The 19,956-nt window shown below is 49.2% G+C and overlaps 2 protein-coding genes across 2 annotated transcripts; one reads left to right on the top strand and one right to left on the bottom strand.

The window, feature by feature from the left end:
- Window positions 1-511: 511 nt before the first annotated feature.
- Window positions 512-3,714, bottom strand: thoc6 (THO complex 6). The gene is made up of 13 exons (XM_084037852.1): window positions 3,591-3,714; window positions 2,897-2,988; window positions 2,744-2,808; window positions 2,567-2,670; window positions 2,433-2,470; window positions 2,260-2,308; window positions 2,051-2,122; window positions 1,623-1,725; window positions 1,438-1,487; window positions 1,300-1,362; window positions 1,096-1,206; window positions 883-1,011; window positions 512-731 (listed from the first exon to the last, which is right to left on the bottom strand). Exons 1-13 carry the CDS (start codon window positions 3,603-3,605, stop codon window positions 651-653), a joined length of 972 nt encoding a protein of 323 aa, XP_083893978.1. The 5' UTR covers window positions 3,606-3,714; the 3' UTR covers window positions 512-650.
- Window positions 3,715-4,841: 1,127 nt separating this feature from the next.
- Window positions 4,842-19,515, top strand: LOC311031498 (uncharacterized protein). The gene is made up of 5 exons (XM_084037803.1): window positions 4,842-5,000; window positions 8,299-11,074; window positions 11,376-12,485; window positions 13,571-14,424; window positions 18,821-19,515. Exons 2-5 carry the CDS (start codon window positions 8,508-8,510, stop codon window positions 19,288-19,290), a joined length of 5,001 nt encoding a protein of 1,666 aa, XP_083893929.1. The 5' UTR covers window positions 4,842-5,000; window positions 8,299-8,507; the 3' UTR covers window positions 19,291-19,515.
- Window positions 19,516-19,956: the final 441 nt, after the last annotated feature.

Raw genomic sequence — 19,956 nt, 5'->3', positions numbered from 1 at the left:
CGTACATAAATGCCTGAATTCCGTAAGGTTCGTCATTTAGTGTGTGCGCCATGACAGGGGGCTGTTTATGTTTTGGAGTCTGCATGCAGGCAAGCCCCCCCGGCTCTGTCCTTCCTGCGGCGAATCAACGCGCGCCTCATTACATATTATACAATGCACATCCGGACCAGTCAAAACCTCGCGCGTAATCTCTTGTGATAAAATCGCGGTACGAAAAAGGGTCAGAACAAGCTCAATGTTTGATTAAAATGTTTTTTTTTTTTTCTAATAAGTTTTACGAATTGATCCAAAGCGATCCAAGGGGGGCTGGATACGTATAAAACCAGGTTATGACTCCTTTAACGTGTCAAAACCATCCGTTTATGCGGGTAGGCCAGTGCACGGAGGGCGGGATTTGCGTTTCTAAAAAGAAATATTAAAAAATCGAATACTAATTGCAGCGTTCTAATAGTAGTTTTTGTCCCTTTAACATAAATATTCATAGTAACAATAAAAAATAATACAGTTTGTATAAAACAACACATTTTATTTATCATCTTCATACTCAATAATACAAAAGTTGTGAGTTGGGTTTAACAGTAAAAATACTGACAAACTTGTTCATCTATTATTAAACCTGCCTGTCTGTCTGTCTGCCTGCCTGTCTGTTGTCAGAAGCTGAGTGAGAAGGTCCTGTACGACAGGTTGGTGAACACGTCGATGCGGTCGCTGCTGCCTCCCACCGTCAGCACCTGCAAACAGGAAGTAGAACCGACCAATGAGAGCAGAGTAAAGAAACATCAGGTGTGGTGTGTCCAGGGTGTCGTGCTGCGTTCAGGGTGTCGTGCTGCGTTCAGGGTGTCGTGATGCGTTCAGTGTGTCGTGCTGCGTTCAGGGTCTCACCCGGTGCTCGGAGCTGTTGGTGTTGAGATGCAGCGTGTTGAGGCTCTGTGGAGAACACGGGATCTGAGCTTTGACTTCACCTCCCAGCAGGCAGTGGGACACAGATGGGCCGTCGCCAACAGCCAGGATCTATGGAGGAGGAAGAGTAAACATCTTCATCATGACCTTCACCTCCATCACCTTCATCACCATCTTCACCCTCCTCTTCCTCACCATGTCCTGGTAGAAGGCGGTGTGTCTCTGGACGCCCGTCAGAGGGAAGATGGAGGTCGGGGACAGCGAGCGGAGATGCCACAGAGAGAGAGATGGTCCTCCGCCGCACAGCTGAGGGACACGAGCACAGAAGCATTATGGGTAATAATCTCCCCCCCCCCCCCCCCTACTGCTGTGAGGTGTTGAGTGTGTCGGCATGGTTACCATCCAGTCGGAGTCAGTGGTCAGACAGCTGATCCATTTACCGAACTGAGGCCGGGCCACGCTCTGAAACACACAATCTGTTAGGTTCACACACACGGGTACCATGGCAACGGTAGGGGGGGGGGGGGGGGTTCTCACCTCGTACTTGTAGACCTCGATGCAGTGCACAGACTGACCCGTCCTGCTGTCTGGACATCAACATTCATATTTTATATATATACACATACAACAACAATAACTCTGCTGCTGTAGATGTGAAACCAACATGGCCGCTGACACCAACATGGCCGCTGACACCAACATGGCCGCTGCCCGTCACTCACCCCACATCCTCACCGCTCCGTCCTCACCCCCCGACAGGATCTCGGCCTCCCGGTCCCTCACCGTCACACAGTGGACGTAGTCCGAGTGGCCCTGCAGGACGGACTGGAGATAGACATGTAGTCAGGACGGTCTGCACATAGACCTGCTGGAGGACGGTCTGCACATAGACCTGCTGCAGGACGGTCTGCACATAGACCTGCTGCAGGATGGTCTGCACATAGACCTGCTGGAGGACGGTCTGCACATAGACCTGCTGGAGGATGGTCTGCACATAGACCTGCTGGAGGACGGTCTGCACATAGACCTGCTGCAGGATGGTCTGCACATAGACCTGCTGGAGGACGGTCTGCACATAGACCTGCTGGAGGACGGTCTGCACAAAGACCTGCTGCAGGATGGTCTGCACATAGACCTCCTGCAGACTCACCTTGAAGACGCCATGCTCTAGGTCCATGATGTGGATGTTGTTGTCCCCTCCACCGAGGACCAGACTGTTGTCCTGAGACACGGAGACGGGAAGACTTCAAAACCAGGACATGAGGTCATCAATAATCAATAATCCTATCTCTAATGGAGATCAGCTGATTAATTGCAAGTGTTAAAGCTGCTTCAGGATCAGTTTGAAGCCGTTCTCACTCTGGAGTTGAGGGCCATGGCGTTGATTTCTGGGATCTCCAGACTGGATCTGGAACAGAGACCAGACCGTGATCCTTTATGAGCCACACAGGGAGCCGGTTATATGAGGGAGGGAGGAGGGGGGAGAGGAAGGAATGGACGGAGGGAGGAGAGGAGGGAGGGCAGTCTCTCACTTGTAGTTTGGTCTTCTGGTCCAGAGAACTTTGACGTTCTGATGAAACAAGGAGACAGACAGATTAAAGATGGAGCCGATCGATCGCGTCGATCAGCGATCGTTGGCATTGATCACGTTTAAAGAGAAGAGCACCTTCTTGATGAGCTCGCTCCAGCTCCAGCAGCTGACCTCTCCATTCCCGGCACTGATCAGGTGACAGTCGGTGGACAGCAGCGAGAACACGGGGCCTTCGTGAGCTGCAGGAGGCGGAGCGTCAGAACATGACATCACGAATAATTAACGGCTCCTCCTGAAAAAACGCTCACTCACCTGTGAAGGTCAGGACCGGCTTCTGGCTCAGCGCCGTGGCGTCGGGACTCAGAGCGGCAGACAGGCTGCAGAACAGACAGACAGCAACACAGACAGTTAGTATCTGGGCGGTGATGCTGCGTCCGGGAGACGGATGGCGGCGGCGTGGCGGACCTGAACACGGCGATCTCTCCGTAGTTGTTTCCGGCGGCGAGGAAGCGACCGCAAGGGGAGGAGCTCTGGGAGAACACGGACATGTGGAGGAGCTGCAGACACACAACCAGCACTCATGCTCATTAATATTCATTACTCATTATTATTCATCGTTACAGTCACACAGACCAGGACCCGGGGCCCGGACCTGGAGCCCGGGGCCAGGACCCAGGGCCTGGACCCTGACCTGCAACAACAACAATAACCCAGGACCTGGGACCGTGACCCGGGAGACCGGGACCTGGACTTGGACCCGGGGCCTGGAACTTGACCTGCAACAACAACAATGACCCGGGACCTGGGACCATGACCCGGGAGACCGGGACCTGGACTTGGACCCGGGGCCTGGACCTGCAACGACAAAAAATAACCCGGGATCTGGGACCTTGACCCGGGAGACCGGGACCTGGACCTGGACTTGGACCCGGGACCAGCAGAATTTTTACTGGTGGTTCTCTCGGAACGTTTTGAGCAACAAGCCAGAGAAGCCCGAAGCAGCTGATCGGAGGTCAGCTATCGATGATCCACCAGATCAATGAATCCATGTGAACAGAAACACGACGACGGAGCTCAGAGCTGCTCTACCGTGAATAAACGTTGCTATTATTATTAATATACATGAATATATACATATATATAGAGAGAGGGGGCTCACCTCTACCGGACCCATTGTTTACAGCTGCTACCGGGAACAGAGACGCGAATTAAAGCGCAATAACGAGGGAACGAGACGAACACCGGCGAGCTAAGATGACGTCGGTGCTGACGCAATGGATTCTGGGACATGTAGTACACGAACAAGCAGGCTGTTTTTATTTTAATCTGTAGGACAAAGAAATCATTATCCGTCACAATATGAAATGAGGAATAAAGAGCGGAACTGTGGCTGTTCAACGATCAATTTGTTTATTGATTATATTTATTAATCTTAATATTATTATTAGTAGTAGTATTATTACAATCAGCTGCTCTTAATATGCACCACACAGACCACCACACGTACAGGCTTATTAATTAAACACCGTCTACTGTTGTTGTTTTATGGTTTTTAGTCGGTTTCCATGGTGATAAACGTGTTTTTTCGTTAACTCGACGTCAAACTGCTGAAACGGAAAAATAGCTTCGGAGTGTGATGTCATCACACCTCGCTGAAAACACGCCAACGTGTAACGGCTGCTCTCATTGGTGGATTTGACACGACTCGACTGGACGAGGCTCGTTTCCACGTTACAGCGCCACCTGCTGGTGGAGTCAAACATGCCTCAATATGTGTAAATACCGTTTATTTGTTTTATTTTAAAAAAGAACATACACTACAATGCTGGACTTCAGTACTATACTGAGGTACTTGTACTTCACTCGATATTTCCCATATCTGGTACTTTGAACTCCTCCTCCATCTCAGAGGGAAATATTACAAATAACCAGAGAAATAACTTTTTTTTTTTTTTTTTTTTTTACTTCTGGACGTAGAAATATGTAACTGAACAAGTTAAAAAAATAATAATAATAATTTGTGAAATAAAATAACTAGGAGGTATTAAAACATTAATATTTGTAAACAGGAATACATGAAATGAAAACTTAAAATACATAAATTGTAGATTATCAGTATTTAACCGTTTTCATAAAGATGACTTATTTTCATCAGAGGAAAAATCTCTAAAAACGTTATGTATGAACACGGCTCGGCCCGGTTCGGCTCGGTTTTATCTGTCTGTGTGTTTGTCTCTGATCTGCGTCTAGACGCGCGTTAATAACACAATCTGGGAGACGGAGTTTCCGTCCAAACAACAAACTGGCCGAACGTTCCATTCTGCGCATGATGACGCGCCGCGCCGCGCGCCTCGGTTCCGCGCGGTGCGCAGCGGCAGCGGCAGGAAGTATGTTGTCGAAGCGGCGGTAGAGAGAGAGAGAGAGGGGGGGGAGAGAGCCAAGAACCAAAAGTCGGTGTTTGAACCGGAGGAGGACCAAATAAACCATGCCGAATCCGTGAAACCAGCACCTTGTTGCATCCCCGCGCCGTGCATCGTCCCCCCGTGCGGGCGCAGAGGCCGATTGAGGGGTAAGTGTGGAGCGGGGAAAACCTGCGGCTCAGAAAGACGTTTTCCATCAATGGGGGCCGCGGTGTTTGTCGAGATCTTTGTGTAGCTTCGGGCTAGCCCAGGGTTAGCTCGAATGCTAACCTCTCTACGAGCTCACGCAGCGGCGGCGGTTTCCGCTTATTGTGCGCTCCACGTACCTAAAAATAAACCGAGTCCGTGTCGCTACCCCGCGCAGCTTCGTGTGCGGCCCGTTTGTTGCGTCTGTTTACCATTTTGTTGTTTTGAACTTCCGTTTTCCCCCCTTTCTCTCATCGCGGGGGGTTGCTAACTAGCTAGATGCTAACGTTAGCTACGGCCGTGTATATTCACTGTCTTTTCACCTCCGCTCCGATAAAATGCCATTTTTAATGAAGTCCTAAAAACCAACAGTGTGACCGGTGTTGTGTTTTTATTTCTTGGATAGCTAAACGTCCCCGCGGCCGTTGGCTGCATTCAGCGGGCAAGCGGGCTGTGTGTGGGGCTAAAGAGGAGATGCTAGCGCGTTAGCATGGGGAAAATGGCTCGCTGCTCGAAAGCCATTTTACGATGGAGACGGGGTCTCGGTGGAAGCGGGCTGAGGGCTGCTGGTCTGCGTCCCCGCGCTGCCGGAGCAACAAGCCGTAGACACACCGCCAACGACGGGCGCTTTTACACCGTCAACCCCTCCCCCCCTCCCTTCTGGCTCTTCTCCTCGGCCGGGTTAGAGGCGTCACTCCCCCGGTTAAATACGGGGGAGTCGGCCGATGCAAATGTCGGCCGTGTGTCGGGGACGATGCCCCGCTTTTGTCCCGGTATATTGACGCCGGGGCTGAACCGGACCGAGAGGAGACGGGGCCAAGGTCAAGGAGCCCCCCCCCTCCCCCGTCGTGTTTCTCCGGTAAATGTGCGGTGATTCGGGACCGTAAACGTTAGTTAACCAGACGGGGGATCTGGAGCGGTGAAGACTGCTGGTCGACTCCGAGCCCCCCCCCCCCCCCCCCCCCCAAAAAAACCCTAAAAAACAAGCGGAGCCATCCCGGGACTCCGGGAGACCCCCAGACCCGGGACGGTCCTGCCGTGCTCGGGATTAAAGCGCAGTTTGATCCGGTTTGTTTACACTATGTGAAGTTTTGATTGGCTGCTGCTCCGATTCACAATGAATGAGACGCGTCACGAGTCGATCTGGCGGATTATTGATCATTAACTTCAGTTTAATCACACTGACGTTAAAGTAACGGAAAACTCTCCAAATTTGAATCAACAACAATAATAATACATATTATATATAAATATAATATCAAATACACGTCGTGATTATGAAAACACCACGTGACTACTAATTATTTGTTTATATTGTCTTCTATGCAAATGTATATTTATGCTTTTCGCATCAAGAATGTCATAATACAGTCTTTAACAGATAATTATAATCATTACTATAAAGATTGTATAATTCTCTCGTCATCAGTTAACTGAACCTCAACTAATGTATTAGTTTAGTAAAATGTCATAAAATAGTGAAAGACTGGTCTTGTTGCTGGTCTTAATGTTTGTATGGATGCTGGTGTGGATGATGGTCTTGATGTTTATGTGGATGCTGGTCTTGATGTTTGTGTGGATGCTGGTCTTGATGTTTGTGTGGATGCTGGTCTTGATTCAGTCCCAGATGCTGGTTTCCCACCTGCTTCCTGTGCCAAGCTAGGATAAAATAGGGAGAGACTCAGTTATTGACATTGATTAACTTTCTTCTTGATTTGTTAAATATTATTATTCTTTCCTACAGTCCCAAGTAAATAATAACATAAATCTAAGTATTATTAATTTAGACCCCAAAATTACATCTTCTCATATCTTTAAACATAATCAGATCCTCACATTACACTTTAATTAACGTTATTATTAATCAATTAATTCATCAATCGATCACCCATCAGTGTTCTTTTAACGACCATGTGGATCAAACATGATTGTTCTGCTGTGACTGTTAAGTAGATTTATTATATTGAATATTGTGGTCAGTGTTATTCAGGCTGCAGCATCATGTAACACTTAAATGTATATTCTCATTTAATATCCAGCAGCAACGCTCACTTATATGAATAATAAATTACACTCTTCTGCTTCTACAAGTTAATTAAGATACTTCATATTTACAATGAATAAGCTATATGCAATACGTTATCGATAACTGACTGAGACTGTCTGTCCCCCACCAGAGGTCTAGATAGTAGCTCACATTAGTCCAGAGACCAGACCAGACTATGTGGAGAAACCAGAGACTGTCTGTGGTCCCCCAATGGTCTACAATAGTAGCTCACACTAGTCAGATTAAGTAATCCTGTCCTGATCACTGAACGTCTCTTAACCATTTGTAATGGATGATTTCTGATTTGGTGGTTTCCTACAGGACTCGGTTCTGAGATGTGTGATGACCATGTCTGGATGTTGTGATGCTGATGTTCTCTCCTGTTCAGTTAAAACAAGTCTACGATTTTATAGATTTTGGATTTATGGAGGATTATTCCTGTATCTCGTGACTCTGGATTCATCACTTGGATGAAATGTGACGCTGGTCAGAACTGAATCCTAAACTGGTCATTGAAGAGTCCTTGAACGTGACTTGAGAGTGTTTGTAACGGAGTTCAGATAAACTGCTGTTAATCTGTACAGATTACAGATTAGCCTGTTAAAACTGTCCCAGATGTGGACTCACTTTAAGCAGGCGTTGATCTGATTACTGACTGGTGAACGCCACACTGCTGCTGTGGTGTCGTTGATCAGAGTATTACGAGTACACGAGGACCCGGTATCCAAACATTCACGGTTTCCTGCTCCTTAAAAAGTCAGGGGTTTCTGCTTTTCTGTGTTCTAACCTGAGGTGTCAAAATACAGATATTCTCTACTCCAGCAGAAGGACACATACTTGTGTTCAAAAAGACTGATTCAACTTCTTTACTCGAGTCAATGTGTAGAAGTACAGGCTTTGAAATGTAGAACTTTCAGAACTAAAGACCACCGGGTCATTACCTCCTTGAGTTTGACTATCTGGCCCACTTGGTCTATAACTCCCACGTTGTGGGGGGCTTCAGGAAGTAACCAGCACCTTGTGAGCACTTTATTCCAAGCTAATATATTAAATTGCCAAACGTATTCATCATCAATGTTGTTCAATGATCTTTTATACATGACAGTTTGAGGATATTAAGCTCGAATGAGTTTAACTCAGTGGTATCTTATTTCTTAATGCAGGACGTTAAGTTGCTCTTGAAGTAACCCTTTTGTTTGTCCTTGTGTCCACAGTGATTCCTCATTGGCCGGTGTGACCCCCGCAGGCCCACCACCTCCCACGGTGGGCCCCTGATTGGCTGGACCTGCACCTGGGAGAAAACGGCCGCCGCCCTCAGCTGAAGAGCTAAGCACTGCTGTTTCCTCCTCCTCCTCCCTCACATCACTGTTCATTGCTGTTGTGTGAACCGTGACTCCCTCCGACCGATTCGCTCTAGAGTACTATGGCAATGCATGATATGAGTCGAGCCAAGGGATACCCCTGTAAAGAGTGTGATATGGTTTGTCCGAGTACTCCAAGTCTTCTAGAGCATATGAAAGCACATTATCAGCAAGAAGAGAACGGACGATTTGAATGTGAACAGTGTGGCAGAATTTACAAGCACGCAGCTAGCCTAGCAAATCACAAGAAGTCTCACGAGGTGGGCTCGTTCCAGTGTCCTGTCTGCACCCGAACCCTGCCCAACGCAGTCGCGTTGAAGAACCACCTGCGTATCCATACATTGTCCCCCAGCAGCGCACACACAGAAGAAGAGAGCGAAGAAGTACACGAAGAGGCGGGCCACGACGAAAGGGACTACGGTCTCGCCCAAGACCTCTCAGACGGGTTTGGGCGCTCTCATTTGAATAATAGTGGTATTGGACATAGCGTCCTACAAGGCCACGAGACAGACGAACACCACGGAAAAAAAGGGTCCCCTGAATCAGACGACGCTTGGGACAGACCATTCAAGTGTGATCAGTGTGACCGCACCTACCGGCACCACGGTAGCCTGGTGAACCATAAGAAGTGTCACCAGCAAGGAACTTTTAAGTGCTCTGTGTGTTTTAAACAATTTAGCAACCTGGCTGCCCTAAACAGCCACGAGAGAACTCACTCGAAGTTCAAGACCCCTGGGGCCTCCATGGTGAGCAGCAGCAGCAGCCTCCATGGCTCGGAGCGCAGCAGTGGCGCCCAGTCCTCCCAGAGCGACGACACTGCCTCGTGTTTCTGCCACCTGTGCCAGATAGCATTGCCGACTAAAACAGACTTTCAGGAGCACATCCTGCTGCACAACGCCGCCTCGCCCTCCCTCGGCCTGCCGCGCAGTTTCCCAGGCATCATGGCCCACAACCTGAGTGCGGTTCGGTCCCCGGCGTACACCCCTGCTCTGGGGGACCCCCTGCCCCTGCCACCCTTGCCCAGTGACAAAAGAGGTCCCTATGACCCCATAATGGGCCCTCCAGTCAACAATCCCATCTACACATGCGCATACTGTGGCGCAGGACACCCAGATCTGGAGACCTTGAAAGTCCACTATCTGACCCACGATCCCCACCCTGCCTCCCATGGCCAGGACAGCTCCATCCTCAACTCGGACACACTGAGCTCTGGTTCACAGGGCTCTGTGTCTTCTCCCTCCGGAGGCCGGGTGCCCCAGGCCAATTCTCCAGATGATGGAGAGCGGCGTTTCAAGTGTGGGGAGTGTGGCAAAAGCTACCGGCATGCAGGAAGCCTGGTCAACCACAAACGCTGCCATCAGACAGGCCACTACCAGTGCACTATCTGCTGTAAGCAGTACCCTCACCTGGCAGCGTTGCACAGCCACCTACGAAGTCACAAAGGCCGCACCTCCAACCAGCCTATTAACGACAGCAATGACTGGCTATCCCCCGAGCCGCTAACCCTGGACTCCCAGCAGAGCTACGTCCAGGAGGGAAGTGGTGCCACCACTCCGATTTCACTGCCGGGAAATCTAGGCGATGCTGCCCACTTTGTACCAGATGGTGGCCATAGCAGTGGGCTAGACTCTCTGGAGTTCCACGATCGTTTTGATGGCAGCTCACTTTCCCAGAGCAACTCTGCTCACCGCCAGGCCGACAGACATGTGTGTGCCGACTGCGGTGAGATGTACGGAGATGTATCTGGCATCAAGTCGCACCTTTGTCCCCGTCGTGGGCAGCAGCCTCAACAGCAGCAGAGCAGCATGTCCAACGGTTTCATGGGAAACATGAACTACCATAGCTCCAGTGGAACCTCGCTGCCCACCGGGAGCTCCAGCAGCCTGAAACAAGGCAGCAGCCAACGCCAATACTCCCAGAGCGGAGGCAAGAGGATGGGCAGCAACGACAAAGACAACGAGGATGATGGAGAAGTGTATCAGTGTTCGGTATGCGGCAATCACTACGCCAGTCTTAGAGCCCTCAGGAGCCACCTGCGTAGCCACGCCAATAACCCAACAGGGCCAGGACCTTCTAGCCTGGACCAGGACTGGAGGATGATTTGCTCCACCTGTGGCCAGAGCTTCTCCAGGAAACAGGACCTCCTAAATCACCAGTTAGTCCATGGTCCCCAAAGGCCAGACGGCCAGCAACAGAGTATTGTAGGCAGCTCAGCCAATGGCAATGACAAGATGGACGGACGCAACCACATCTGTGTTGACTGTGGCATGTTTTTTGCTGACCGCCACCACCTTATCACCCACCTGTGCCCTGGCAAGAATCGGGCTAGTTCATTGAGCAAACAGGGCCTGAATGGAGCCAAAGGGATGTCTGGAGGCGATGGTGTTGGTGGTGGGGTTGCCGGAGGAAGCCGTGATCATGGTGGCGATGGACGTAGGCCTATGGTTGACCAAAGTGACAAGCCCCACAAGTGTGACCAATGTGGACGAGGATACAGACACCCGTGCTCACTCCTTAACCACAAGAAGTCCCATAAGACGGGTGTGTTCCGCTGTTTGGTGTGTCAGAAACGCTACTACAATCTGCTGGCTCTGAAGAATCACCAAAGGACCCACTTTGATCTGAAGAGGTAGGTTCATGATTCTGTTATGTTATTTTGGCAGATGTTTTAAAGATGGCTGTTGAAAGATGGGAGAAGAGGAGATTTATAGCATGCATGTTTTGATTTTGGTGAAATCTAAATTAAGCTCACAATCAAGTTTGTAATTATTTGTGTTTTTTGAGTGTGATGTGGATGCCCACAAGATTAAGCATAATATCTCGGGTAGATATTCACCATTTTTACCGCAGTCCATTTGTTGCCAGATATGTTGCACACATTTACCGATATACCATTGTGTTTTCTTCGTCTCTGCCCATCCATGCTCCAGGCACAAGTGTGAAGAATGTGGCAAAGCTTTCAAAATCCAAAAGCAGCTGATCAACCACCTCCGTCTCCATGAGGAGCACCGAGCCAAAGGCCTTGTTCGAACTGGCCCCAACGGTTCCCGTTTCCAGCAGCCTGGCCCATCTCAAATGCAGACTATGAGAGGAGAGTCATCAAAGGGCCAGACAATGGGCATGAAATACAGCCACCAAGGGTTCAAAAAGCCCTACTCTTCAGCTGGAACCTCCAGGCCCCAGAAGTTTGACCCCACTGAAACTGGCCGGCGGCCTTTCGCCTGTGAAGAATGTGGCAAGACCTACCGGCATGCAGGCAGCTTGGCCAATCACAAGAACCTTCACAAAATTGGGGAGTACCACTGCAACGTTTGCAACTCCACATACCCCAACAGGCTGGCGATGAAAAACCATCTCCGTCTCCACTTTGCCCAGAAGAAGCACAACTGCCAAGAGTGCGGCAAGGGCTTCCGCACCCAGAGGCAGCTAGCTACCCACACGACGGCTGGCCTGTGCAAAGGGCCACAGGGCCCCGGGGTCCAGATGGATTTTGAGTGCGATGGCTGCTGTGAAGGCTTTACCACGGCTGATGAACTAGCAGCCCACGACTGCCCGGCCCAGCACCTGCCTTCATCCTCCTCCACCAACAGCTCCACCAACGTCAGCATGGAAAGGAGCTCTGTGGACCTGGACTCTGACGAGAGACCCTACGCCTGTGACTTGTGCAGCTGTGCCTACAAACACGCAAGCTCCCTGCTAAACCACAAGCACACCCACAAGACGGGCAACTTCCGGTGCAACTTCTGCGACAAGCCGTACACCAACTACATGGCGCTACGCAACCACATGCGCATCCACACGCAGCGGAAGAAGCACATCTGCCACACGTGTGGGAAGGCCTTCCGGCTCGCCAGGTTCCTCCGAAACCACCAGAAGGTCCACGAGGAGGGTGCTACGCCCTTCGGCTGCCCCACCTGTGGGAAGAGTTTCCAGGGGAGATCCGGTCTAGCAAGACACCGCTGCGGGGACAACCAGGTAGGCATGGAAGTCAGGAGGAAGGCCACTGCACCCCCGGGAGAGGGCGAAGAGTGTCGGTACACGTGAGTTCTTGTCAGTTGTTTGTGATTCTTCGAAGTTGAAAAAAAATAGTGAAGATAAATTTAGGTCTCTACGTGTCTATTACAGGTATATGATCTCCAATCCGGCTTCCTTGGGACCATACGCGTGCCGGAATTCGGATTTTTCTGAAGTTTGGACAAATTGAATTAGTGGAGAGAGACCAGATAAGTCAACCCTGTTTGCTTTCAGTTAGCATATTTCACACATTTTAGCTTTTTTTAGGCTGCCTACATGTTTAGATGTATTGTTTTCATGCTTTGTTTTCTTAGCAAACTTTGACACAGAGTTCAGTATTTTGTGTGTAGCATATTAGCTAAATTTAAAGCACTGATGTTTGTTCCTTGCCCGTGTTATGCTTTTGATTGTAGTCTTTATTTGTTTGTGTTTGTTTTCATGATGCAGGCCAGTTATTAGACGAGAACATGTGATAGGGCTTTTGCATTTTGATGTCTTGGCAATCTGAAATCATAGGAAAGATTAGGAAGTATTTTGAGCGAGCTGCACTGCACATGTCTTGTGGTTATTATTCTTTGCTACCACTATAGTCTGACATGGTGGAGGTTTTGGGCATGTTTGATCTTTCATCTTTACATTCAGACTTTACCCAAACTTTAACGAAGGCTGTGACAGAAGGTCTTTGAAATTGTTTCCACATGCAAAAGAATCAGTTTGAAGCTTGTTGTGCAGTGCAGGGAGCAGCAGATACCTCCCAGTCCTCCGCATGAATCCCAGTTGTTTGTCCATAGTTCCCCCATGTCCCTCCCTCCCCCACCGGCAGTCCTCTCCCCTATGACCTCTGTAGAAATCATAACTTTAAATGGTACACCACTTTGTAGTAGTCATCTTTGAAAGCTTTAAGCCGGATTTCAGATCATATACCTGTATGTACAACTTCTTGGATGTTGAGTAGTTGGAATATCTCAATAATTCTAAAGAAAAAGTGGTAACCAATAAGTGAGATTAACTTGGATAAGAGTGAAAGAAAACTACCATTTTCCGTTACTAATCTCCCCCTTTCTCTCCTTTGGCCCCGCCCCCTTGTTGTTCCCTGTTTGTCTCTGCACAGATGTGATCAATGCGGCCGCTCCTACCGCCACGCCAGCTCCCTCCTCAACCACAAAAACACCCACACTGTCGGCATCTACCACTGTGCCGTGTGCCTCAAGACCTACTCCAACCTGCTCGCCCTGAAGAACCACCGCCGTATCCACTCAGAGACGCGGCGCCACCGTTGCCACGACTGCGGAAAGACCTTCCGCGTTTCCTCCCAGCTCTACAACCACCGCCGCGTCCACCAGAAGCAGCGGGAGCTGACCTGCCGGTCCTGCCAGCGAGCCTTTCCTACACAGGCCAGCTTCAGGCTCCACATGGAGATCACCCACGGCCAAACGCCACAGCCCCACCAGCCCAGGCCCCAGCAGCCCCGACCCGGAGGCTCCCAGGAGCTGGGCTGGGGGTCAGGTCTGGACCTCACTTTGATGCAAGAGCAAGGACTCAACCCAAGCACAGTGGCCAAAGCCCGCAGCCGTGGTGGCCACAGTGAGGTCCTCAAGTCCCATGTGTGCGACCAGTGTGGGCGGTCTTACCGCCACGCCAGCTCCCTGCTCAACCACAAGAACAGCCACAAGACCGGGACCTACTTCTGCAACTCCTGCCAGAAGGAGTTCCCAAACCTGATGTCCCTCAAGAACCACCGTCGGATCCACACCGAGCCCAAGCGCTACCAGTGCCCCGACTGCGGCAAGTCCTTCCGCGTGTCCACCCAACTCATCTGCCACCGCCGCATCCACACCAAGGAGAAGCCCTTCTCCTGCCAGCAGTGTGACAAGCGCTTCTCGTCCCGGTCCAACCTGCGGCACCACATGAAGGTGCACTGGAGCGGCTCCACGGCGCCCCGTCCCATGGCGCCCAACTTCCTGGGTATGCCTGGTGGCGCCTTCATATAACCTAAGGGATGAGGGGGGGTGGGAGGTGGGCGGGACATAGGGGGAGAGTGAGATGCAGTCACATGCCAAGGTTTCTGGAGGTGCCAAAACGTAGCTCTTCCTCCTACTCACCCTCCTCATCTTCCATGTGTGGCTTTGGTGTGTTTGTGTGTGTGTGTGTGTTTGTGTGTGAAGGACTCGGTCCAGGTCCTGTGTGAAGGACTTGGTCCAGGTCCTGCATGGCAGAACAGACTCTTAAAGGAGGCATGACAAATAATGGACACCACACACACACCCACTGTTGTCTATCCTGAGCTGAGGCTTCCTTCACGGACCTTCCCACGAGGTCCTGGTTCTAGAGGTGTCCCTCGCAGGCAGGCAGGCAGGCAGGCAGGCAGACAGACAGACAGACATGGGACTGTAGACAGACATGAGTTCACTACATCTGCCTTACTGCATGTTGCCCTGTAGAGCCTCTCACAGCTGCACTGCCCGGCTCCTAGAGACTAGAGACCTGGTTCTGCTGTGAGGGTCCAGATGGAGGCATGAGGAAGTCTGATGCTTGTCCATTTCAACCCCAGCAGCTGAATGCTCCTGTGTTGCAGTTGTGTCCCTCCTCCATCCCGGTGCTGATGGTGATTCTAGTGTTTGTCTGGAGGAATCTTCGTCACCAGGTTTTTAACGGATTCTGACCGAGTCGGTCTACACCAAGTGTTTTTATTTCAGACCGGCATGCCGGCGACATGCTGCTCAACACAGACAGCTTTGGTTTGTTTTTCCTGTTTTTTGGTACCTCAATGGTTTGACGGGAGGCAGCAATGAATTGTGGGAGCTTTTAGGACTGAAGACGGGACGCTTGGGTCTAAATGTGTGTATGTTTTAGTGTCTCGTAGCTTCTCACACCGGCCGGACGCTCGGCTGTATGATACCGAACCAGAACAGACACAGCTTATAGGAAAAACATTCAAATGTGCACTCCAGATCTCTAAATTTTAGTCCTCCAGACGGGAACTAGACGGGTGTCAGGGCAGGTGGGTTCAGGCTCTGCCCCCTCAGGGAGAGAGAGGATGGAGTGAGAACTATGGGGAAATGACCTGCAAGGGAGAGGCCCCTCCCACCATGGAGAGGCTCCTCCCACCGTGGAGAGGCTCCTCCCACACAGATTAGAAATATATGGAGGTGATCTTGAAACTGGAGGTATTGATCACTAATACGGGATCAGTCATGAACAGGGAGGATCATAGGAGTGTTCCTTCCTTCGTGTGACGTCACAATGTCAGTGCTGAGTCGGTATCACATCAGTGCCGCCCGCCACCGTGTCCGCACAAACCGGTTCACACAAACCCGTTCGACAGCAGCCAACCTCCACGCTTAGCGTTTTCATTTGTGTTCAGATTCAGAACCCCGTTCAGTCCGGAAAGCATTACCTGATCACGACTGAGGACAAATACATCCCAATAAAACCTGGAGGCCTATTTTTAAACATCCGACTATTTTTCTACTTTTTCACTAGTCGTGCCGATCTTCACCAGCATCATCGTGAGGTTTTTATTTGACCTACGAGTTTCAACTAAAATAGTTAACCATCTCCACTCAAGGTCCTCTAGTAGCTTCTACCAGAGAACATGGTCTTCATCAGTATGAAGAAGTTCCTGTTAAAGTTGATGAGGTTAGGTTAGTAAAGTTCCACGTTAGCGTTCCGTCGTACGGAGATCCAGATTTCCTGTTTGAGTTTGGCTGCGAAACTCAGTAAGAGTTTGGAGTTTGATTGTCAACGTGTTTCTAAAGCTGTTGTATAAATATTATTATTAGACTGTAAATAAAAAAATCCGTTTTTTAAACATAAAACGTTAACAGATGTATTAAAGAGACGGACACCGATAGGAAGGCACACTTGGATACCGGCCTCCTTGGTTCCCCGTCTCCTCTGATACCCGTCTCCTCGGTTTCTCGTCTCCTCTGATAGCCATCTCCTCAGTTCCCCGTCTCCTCTGATACCCATCTCCTCGGTTCCCCACCTCCTCTGATACCCGTCTCCTCAGTTCCCCGTCGCCTCTGATACCCGTCTCCTCGGTTCCCCACCTCCTCTGATACCCGTCTCCTCTGATACCCATCTCCTCGGTTCCCCATCTCCTCTGATACCCGTCTCCTCAGTTCCCCGTCTCCTCTGATACCCGTCTCCTCTGATACCCATCTCCTCGGTTCCCCATCTCCTCTGATACCCGTCTCCTCGGTTCCCCGTCTCCTCTGATTTCCGTCTCCTCGGTTCCCCATCTCCTCTGATACCCGTCTCCTCAGTTCCCCGTCTCCTCTGATACTCGTCTCCTCGGTTACCTGTCTCCTCATTTGCTGGACTGGTGGTGTGTGTGAACCGGTCTTTGTGAACCAAAACCGAGTCCCTCCCGTCCCGTTGGGCCCCTCTAGGGCCCCTGTAGGGCTGCAGGTCTAGAGAGGACCCAGAACCAGAAGAGTGAAGGTGTAAATTGTTTGATCCTGTATTGTAACCGTACTTCTGACTGTATCAGCTCCTCTTTGATTAGAAGGAAAAAAGACTACAGATCATTGTAGTAATGCATTTATTTATGATTATGATTATTATTAACACTTGTAATGGGCGGCGCTAGTCTTTAGGATGTGTGAGTTTAGAGCTGTGTTGATGTAAACACCCCCCTTACCCACAATGCCCCTGTTCTGTGGAGATGATGGACTCTGACCTCTGTTTAGGAACTGTCCACGATGGAAATTGTTTTCTTGCCTTTTACCAAGTGATGTTGTGACGGTCTTTCTCAGACGAGCCTTCCCATCATCCCTCTCTTCCATATTTATCTCTTCACCCCCCCCTTCCTGTTTCACAAGAATGAAACTCACATTGAAAAGGGACGACTCGGTGATTCTCCTCTTTATTCGGAGTCCATTCGGTCCTCATCATTGAACCTTTATGTTACACTTTTATGGTAACCTTGTATTTATTGGTGTCATTATTTTCTTTCCTTTCTATTTGACTGCGTTGTTTAACTGTTTGGAGCGTCTGTGTGTGTTTAAAGAGCCACAGTCAGCGTTTTCAGGAGCACCGGTGCTAGTTTAAAAGGTGAAAGTCAAAGCCGTGCAGTGACCGTCAAGTGCTGTAGGAGTCCATGTGATCTAGAAGACAGAAATAATAACTGTACATTCTCTATTTTTATTTTTGCATCTTCCTCCTCCACCATGTTTGATTTGGTTTCTGAGTGGACACCTTCCTGCATTTCAAGTAGTTTTAGAGAGGAGGAGACGAAGATTTGGTTTGGAACAGCTATAACCCCTTTTTTGTTTTAACTTTTTGTTTCCATGCATATATATGTAATGCTTACTATACACTTTTATAAAATATGTTTTGATAATTCATTTCTTAACAGAAAAACTTGTCCATATACTATAACCCTTACTGCTGAGTACTGAAAATAAATAGCTGAAAAATGGGTGGAGGTCAATGTGTTTCTCCTTCAACAGCTTCATCACGAGTCCACGGTCAGATGTTCATTTCCCTTTATAGTCTAAGTCCCGCCCCTTCCTGTTTCCCTTATGAGATGAATAATGTTCTAATCCTGTTTGAATTGTTCCCTGAATTCCACAGATGACGTAACATACGTCACCCTACATCCTCTCTGCTGGCCACCAGGGGGCGACTCCTCTCTGGTTGTATAGAAGTCTATGAGAAAATGGTCCTACTTCTCTCTTGATGTATTATCTCAGTAAACATTGTAAACATGAGTTTATGGTCTCAATCTCTAGTTTCAAGTCTTCTTCAATCCAGCATGAAGTTAATTTAGTACATTATGGTCCATTTAGAGTCCACCAGACCAGAAAGCAGGGGATGCTTTAGGGGGGCGGGGCTTACCTGCTGATGACAGGTCACTACCAATGTTAGTTCGCTACTAAGATGACTAATACTTAGCTGTAAATTTGACCTTGAATTATAGAATCTAACTTTGTTAGCAGCTTTACACCAGAATCCATATGGATGCAGATCCAGTAAGGGTTGGTTCAGTATTTTCTTTCTGATTCACTACATCTCGGAGTAACTTTAGTAACTTTACAGATGTTTGAGACCGCTAATAGAAAGTGTCTTTTTGTTCTTTTTTCATCTTTGAGATTTTGAAATGAATGTTTTATTTAGTAGTTGAGATGTTGATCATCATTTAACTGAAACGTATTCCTGAACCAGATTCCACTCAGAAAAAGGTCAGTTTACTGTCCCGAACATCTCGTACGTTTCTCTTGACGCGAATCCGATCACAGAGCCGGTGATGTCCCACCGAATCCCGTCCCGTTCTTTGGGGTCCAGATCAGTTCTCTGTTCACCTCGGTACAGGTTTCCGGTCTGAACTAAACCCCTGGTGTCTGTCTCCTCTCAGATCTGAGTCCGGTGGGTTCGACCAGCAGCTCCAAGAGCTTCTCCTGCAGTCAGTGTGGGCGGTCTTACCGCCACGCCAGCTCCCTGCTCAACCACAAGAACAGCCACAAGACCGGGACCTACTTCTGCAACTCCTGCCAGAAGGAGTTCCCAAACCTGATGTCCCTCAAGAACCACCGCCGGATCCACACGGAGCCCAAGCGCTACCAGTGCCCCGACTGCGGCAAGTCCTTCCGCGTGTCCACGGCGCTCGCCTGCCACCGCCGCATCCACACCAAGGAGAAGCCCTTCTCCTGCCAGCAGTGTGACAAACGCTTCTCATCCCGGTCCAACGTGCGGCACCACATGAAGGTGCACTGGAGGGGTCCGCCGTCCCAGGGGAGGGGTCCGCCATCCCTGGGGAGGGGTCCGCCACTGCCATCCCGGGGGACGGTGTCCGCCTTCCTCACCGTCTCCAGACCGTTCCTCTAAACGTCTCCGGGACCAGTCCAGAATCAGATCAGGGTCTCGGCCTGAAACTGAAAACCAGATATTTAATCTGAAAACTTCACATAACGTTTAAATTAGGGCTGTCAAAGTTAACTTGTTAATGCACGTTGATTACTTTCTTTAACGCACACAATTGTTTTTGCGTTAATGCGTTAAAAAAAATAACATTAACAAATTAACGACGTAACGTTAGCGAGGGTCCGGTGGTATGAAGTCAGCAGCTACAGCACTGACGGAAAGAGTTGTGAATGTAGCATTTAGCATCGACATTACCGACTAGCTCAGGGATAAATATGAAAAAATTAATTTAAAAAACACTTAAGGTGGGCTGACCAGTGCTATTCTAGGTGACCAGCTGCTCCTCCGAGTCTCCTAGGTGTTTTTATTTTTTAATCTTTTAATATTTATTTTAACTGAAACTGACAGCAGGTTAAACATTAAATATTAACATCTCTACTGCAAACTGCTCTGTTTGTATAAGGAAAACACAACGTTGAATGTTTTCTAAGTTATTTTTGGAACTGTAATATTAAGTAGCAGTACTCTGTATCGGCAAGTAGTGACATGTAAATGTAATTTATCTTTCTGTTCCCACAACAATATACAGAGAAAATGGGAACTTTTCATATACAAATGGTGATTAATCGT

This window comes from Eutrigla gurnardus, assembly GCF_963514095.1.
Source record: "Eutrigla gurnardus genome assembly, chromosome: 20".
Lineage (NCBI taxonomy): Eukaryota > Metazoa > Chordata > Actinopteri > Perciformes > Triglidae > Eutrigla > Eutrigla gurnardus.
This window is presented reverse-complemented; position numbering and strand designations above follow the sequence as displayed.